Source organism: Mya arenaria, chromosome 10 (genome assembly GCF_026914265.1).
Source record: "Mya arenaria isolate MELC-2E11 chromosome 10, ASM2691426v1".
Taxonomy (NCBI): Eukaryota; Metazoa; Mollusca; class Bivalvia; order Myida; family Myidae; genus Mya; species Mya arenaria.
Genome location: NC_069131.1, coordinates 9,879,756 through 9,884,368, shown reverse-complemented (window position 1 = coordinate 9,884,368; position 4,613 = coordinate 9,879,756). Strand labels below are relative to the sequence as shown.

The following is a 4,613-nucleotide window of genomic DNA, read 5'->3' as shown; positions in this document are numbered from 1 at the left end:
TTATTTTGATAGCCTTGGTGTTGGCGCCTGCATCATCTTTGACTTGTTAGAACAAAACTTGGCAATAACTGAAATCTGTTAAAGACTTTCAAATGAAACTTGGTACACATATTCAAACAGAAAAATGCATGTGTATAACATGAAAGGGGCAAAATTCTTGCCTTAATATTTTTAAATTTTTGTATCGTCTTTGAAATTCATCATCATTGAACAACTTTTTATAAACAGTTCAAGATATCATTCTATTACTACTGGTCATTGTTTGTAATGTGACAGTCTAAATTAAATCCTACAAATTAAAATTGCTAAAGTGAAAGTAATTTTGATTTATTTAAAGGACTTTTTGATTTATTTCAGATAACAGCTGGTGATCTGGAGGAAAATATTGACAAACTTGGACAGCTTCTGATTATGCCATGGATCCTTAACCCCAAATTTGCTACATTTAAGACAGCTGTAGAAAATCTGTCAGATGGTTTAAAAAGTACAAAGGCTTTCTGAAGTCTATGACACACAGGACAAAAGCAAATATGGACAGCACCACACCTGTCAGAAATTTGAATGACAGTTGGATCTTGAAAATAATTGAAGGGTCCATAACAGTTGCAGAGGACAAATATAGCTTGCTGTTAGAACGGCTTGGACGCGTAGGGCTGTATGAACCTATTGATCTATGTGACATAGAGCCTTTGAATAAGGAAGAACGCAGTATTGTGCAAGAAATACTGAAACAGGTCAGCGTGTACAAAACAAGGCGAATGCAGAAGGATTTTGTTGACAGATACAGTTCATTTGCTAAACCTGTTGTCCTGCGCAATATGTTTCAATTCTTGACTGAATGTGAATACCCGCCACATAATGAAACAAAATCAGAAATTGATTTGAGATTGTGTGAGTATTTGCTACAAAACAATGAGACTGAACTGATCATCGACCTGCGCAAAAATAATGGTCGACCACTGTCTAAAGAGTTTGATCAGTTTTGGTCAGCTCTTGATAATTACTTGACTGAAAAGTCTGTTGTGCATGAAAGGAGGCAATCAGATGTGAATTACATGCCCTTTGCAATGTCAGTAGAGGATCTGCAAACTGAAATAGCAAACAGACTTCCACAAGCTTCCAAGATACCATCTGTGTCCTGGATGAAGTTGAATTTCTATCCAAGAAATCCCTACAAAAACTCGGCAATCAATTACACTGGAAAGTTTAAAGTTAAATTCAAAGTGCAACAGAGGCTACTCAGAGCCACTCACGAAGACAGCGATTTTGCAAGGAACCAATTTGGACTGTTGAAAAAATTTGCATGCAAATTTCGCGATCTCACTTCCTTCCAGTGCCTTGACGACAAGGCAATCGTTCCTGTAGGTGAACCAGGTCATGCCGTCTCAGCAGGAGTGAGGATTCACCATGGTGGAATTGTCACAGCATCAGGCCAAAATATAGCAATGGACCACGACTTCCACATTGCTGGAATTGTCCCTTTAGTGTGTTTTAACATTGACATTCCTTCAAATCTAAATGATTCTTTCTACAATGGTATTGTGAATGTCACAGTAAAGGACAAACTTTTTGAGTCAAGTAACCCATTAAGACATTCAACAGAGTCGGTCTCAATAATAAGGAAACTGATGTCAAGTGATGACATAAATATGGAAAAACCCATTCTGATCAGATATACAGATGGTGGTCCAGATCACCGTGTCACATACAGGTCAGTTCAGCTATGTTCATTATTAGAGTTCATAGCATTAGATCTGGATATGATAGTCTGCGCTAAAACTGCTCCTGCGATGTCATACTTAAACCCTGCTGAGAGGACAATGAGCGTGTTGAATCTGGCTCTCCAGAATGTTGCACTACAAAGAGAGAAAATGCAACCAGAGTTTGAAATGATGGCTAAAGGAAAAACATTGTCTGAAAGAAATGCTAAGTTTAATGAAAAGTATTCTGAATCAGCCAGTGGTCCCATTGATGTCATCAGACAGCGCTTTGCCAAGCTGAAGTGGATGAGGCTGCAACCACGGAAGAAATGAACCGGTTGTTGGAACTGCTGAAAGTAATAGATGGAGATGTTGAATTTGATGGTAAAAATTTGACAAAACTGAAAAGTCAACATATAGATCGATTCCTGGCTAAACATGCAAGATGCCGTCATTACATATACCAGGTATAAAAAGTTAAAAAATAATAATTATAATTGCAGATCCAGTGTTGAAACATGCAAAGTATATGAGTTTAAATTTTGTTGACATTTATTAACTTGGACTTAGTTTAAACAGGCCAGCATAATATCTAGTCAGGCAAAAGTAATGAGACTGGACACAAGGTTGTTATGCATGTACTTTTGTTAACCTCTTTAATTGTTATATGGACCAAGTAGTCTGAATATTAAAAGCATATCCCTCATCTTTCTTTTGATTAAGAAGTGTGTTGCGGATGATTGTGCCTACTGTACCATAAATCCACCAAGGATCCCAGAGGAGCTGTTCAAGGAGCTCTACTTTGTACCAGATTCTACTGTCAATGCGAATGGTTATACACCTTTTGATGAGCTTTATGGCACGGAGACAGATGACTCTGGAAGACCCAGTCTGACGTTGAAGCCACAATCAACAGGCGAGACAAGAAGTTTCGTAAACTTCTCACTAGGCGTAAGTTGTTAATGATGATATCAAAATCTTAATTTTAACAGCTGCTGTACTCCAGGGAGTCTGCGACACTATGTATTGTGAAATAATTAGAATTCTTGGGACATAAATTTAGTGTCCATTCTTTTATGTGGTTACCGGGGTTATGACCAAGTATCAATACATTTAATGATAAATATGCACTGAGAATAATGAAGTAGCCAAATATGTGTTGGCAGCTTATCAGTCAGTTTATGAGTTGGATCCTCAGTCTTTTGTTATGACTGATCTAGGACATCTGATTAGAAATCAAGGGACTGGGTAATGTTTTATAATACATGTACATGCCCATATACATATAGTACTTTGTTCATCATTAATTTACAGTTTTCAAAATAGTTAAAGTTACTTTAATAGTCATATCATGTATATTTTAGCAAAAGTGCGCGGTTTTGTCCATTGCTGTGAATGTGGAAAGCGACGGGTTGTCTACTCTGAAAAAAGGTTATGCCCCCAAGAAGAAAAGTCTCTGATAAGAGTTCAAGAGGAGCTTCTGTTTGTTTGTTGTGCTGTGTTGTTTCCAGGAGGCCAATACCAGGATATAATTATTGTTAAGGAGGGCCAGTGTTGCAGCTCACCAATTGAAGTTACCTATTACGCAGGTAAATATAGAGCCAGATTCTGTTCTCTAAATCATAAATGTCACTTAAAATTAAAAATTATTTTTACACATTTAATACTAAGACCTTATTAGTTTCACACAGTTGGGCCTAAATTAAAATTAAGTTTGTTTGGCCTTTACCGACCGACCCGTCATTTATCATTTAAATATTCATAAATTTACAAGGCCAAAATTTTACTTTATATTCATTGAAACAGATTCAATTAGTATACATCTACTTTAGTGATTGAGTTGTCAAATAGTTCATTTTGTACTCTCAGATTTCAATATTTACACCTGTTTTTACAAACATCTGGATTGTTTTTCTTTATTAGGTTTAATACTTTAAATATACACTATTTCAACCTGCTAGTTGTTAAAAAAGTGATGGATTTATTGGACTTAAACTAGTAGAAAGAAGGTCAACTTACTGTGTGGAAAAATAAAAAAAATCCATTCAAACATGCATGATTAGTCCGTAAGTTTTCTTCAAATTTTGTAAAATAATCACTCATATGTTACTATTCATAATAAATATACATTGCATGTTTTCGAGGTTATAAATATATTCCATTTAATAGGACTGTGCTACCTTAAAGGTTAAAAAAGAAGAAGCTTGCAAGAAATGCATCTTGGAAGCTCATTTTTTTGTTATAATTCAATCCTGCTTTAATATTTACAGGGAAGACTATGGTTTTTGACCAGATTTGTATTCATTGTGGAAATATCGACGTGGTGGAGACCGAACACACAAGAGAACTTCAGGAACAGTTTGGAATTGTCAGGCCTATATGCCAGACCTGCCTGAATGCAAATAGGCCCGTAATCACAAGAAATGCCTTAAAAACAAAAAACAAAAAAAACAAAACCTGAATACTATGTGAAAAAGTTGGACCATATTTCCTTACAGTATTAAAGAGCTACAATCATAGGTTTATGATAAAAATGTTTTTATATTTTAATTCATTATAATGAGTCACTCATTTGACTTAAATGATCAAAACAGTAAATCATATGATTTGTGATACAATTTAATAGTATCCTCAAGTTCTTCAGTTTAAAAAGCGCCAAAATATCACTTTTACCTGTACATAGTATCCTTTTTGTTTTGATAATTACTGTCAAGTGATTTAATCATAATTATGCATTTGAATTTTGTGTTCTGGTACTATTAAAGAGTGTTTTTCAATTTTAAGTCATACATTAATAGGACTAGAATAGCCAGTGACATACTGAACCATTTGTGCCATCTTTATAGTATTGGTTGTGCGTAATATCTTTCTAGTCATATTCTTTGATTATTTTTCTAGTCTGTGACATATTGA

General features: G+C 35.1%; 1 protein-coding gene across 1 annotated transcript; it reads left to right on the top strand.

Annotated features, from left to right (window-relative positions):
* The first annotated feature begins 2,029 nt into the window (after nucleotides 1-2,029).
* On the top strand, nucleotides 2,030-4,161 carry LOC128204302 (uncharacterized). The gene is made up of 4 exons (XM_052905713.1): nucleotides 2,030-2,167; nucleotides 2,424-2,616; nucleotides 3,065-3,289; nucleotides 3,971-4,161. Exons 1-4 carry the CDS (start codon nucleotides 2,030-2,032, stop codon nucleotides 4,159-4,161), a joined length of 747 nt encoding a protein of 248 aa, XP_052761673.1.
* The last annotated feature ends 452 nt before the right edge of the window (nucleotides 4,162-4,613 follow it).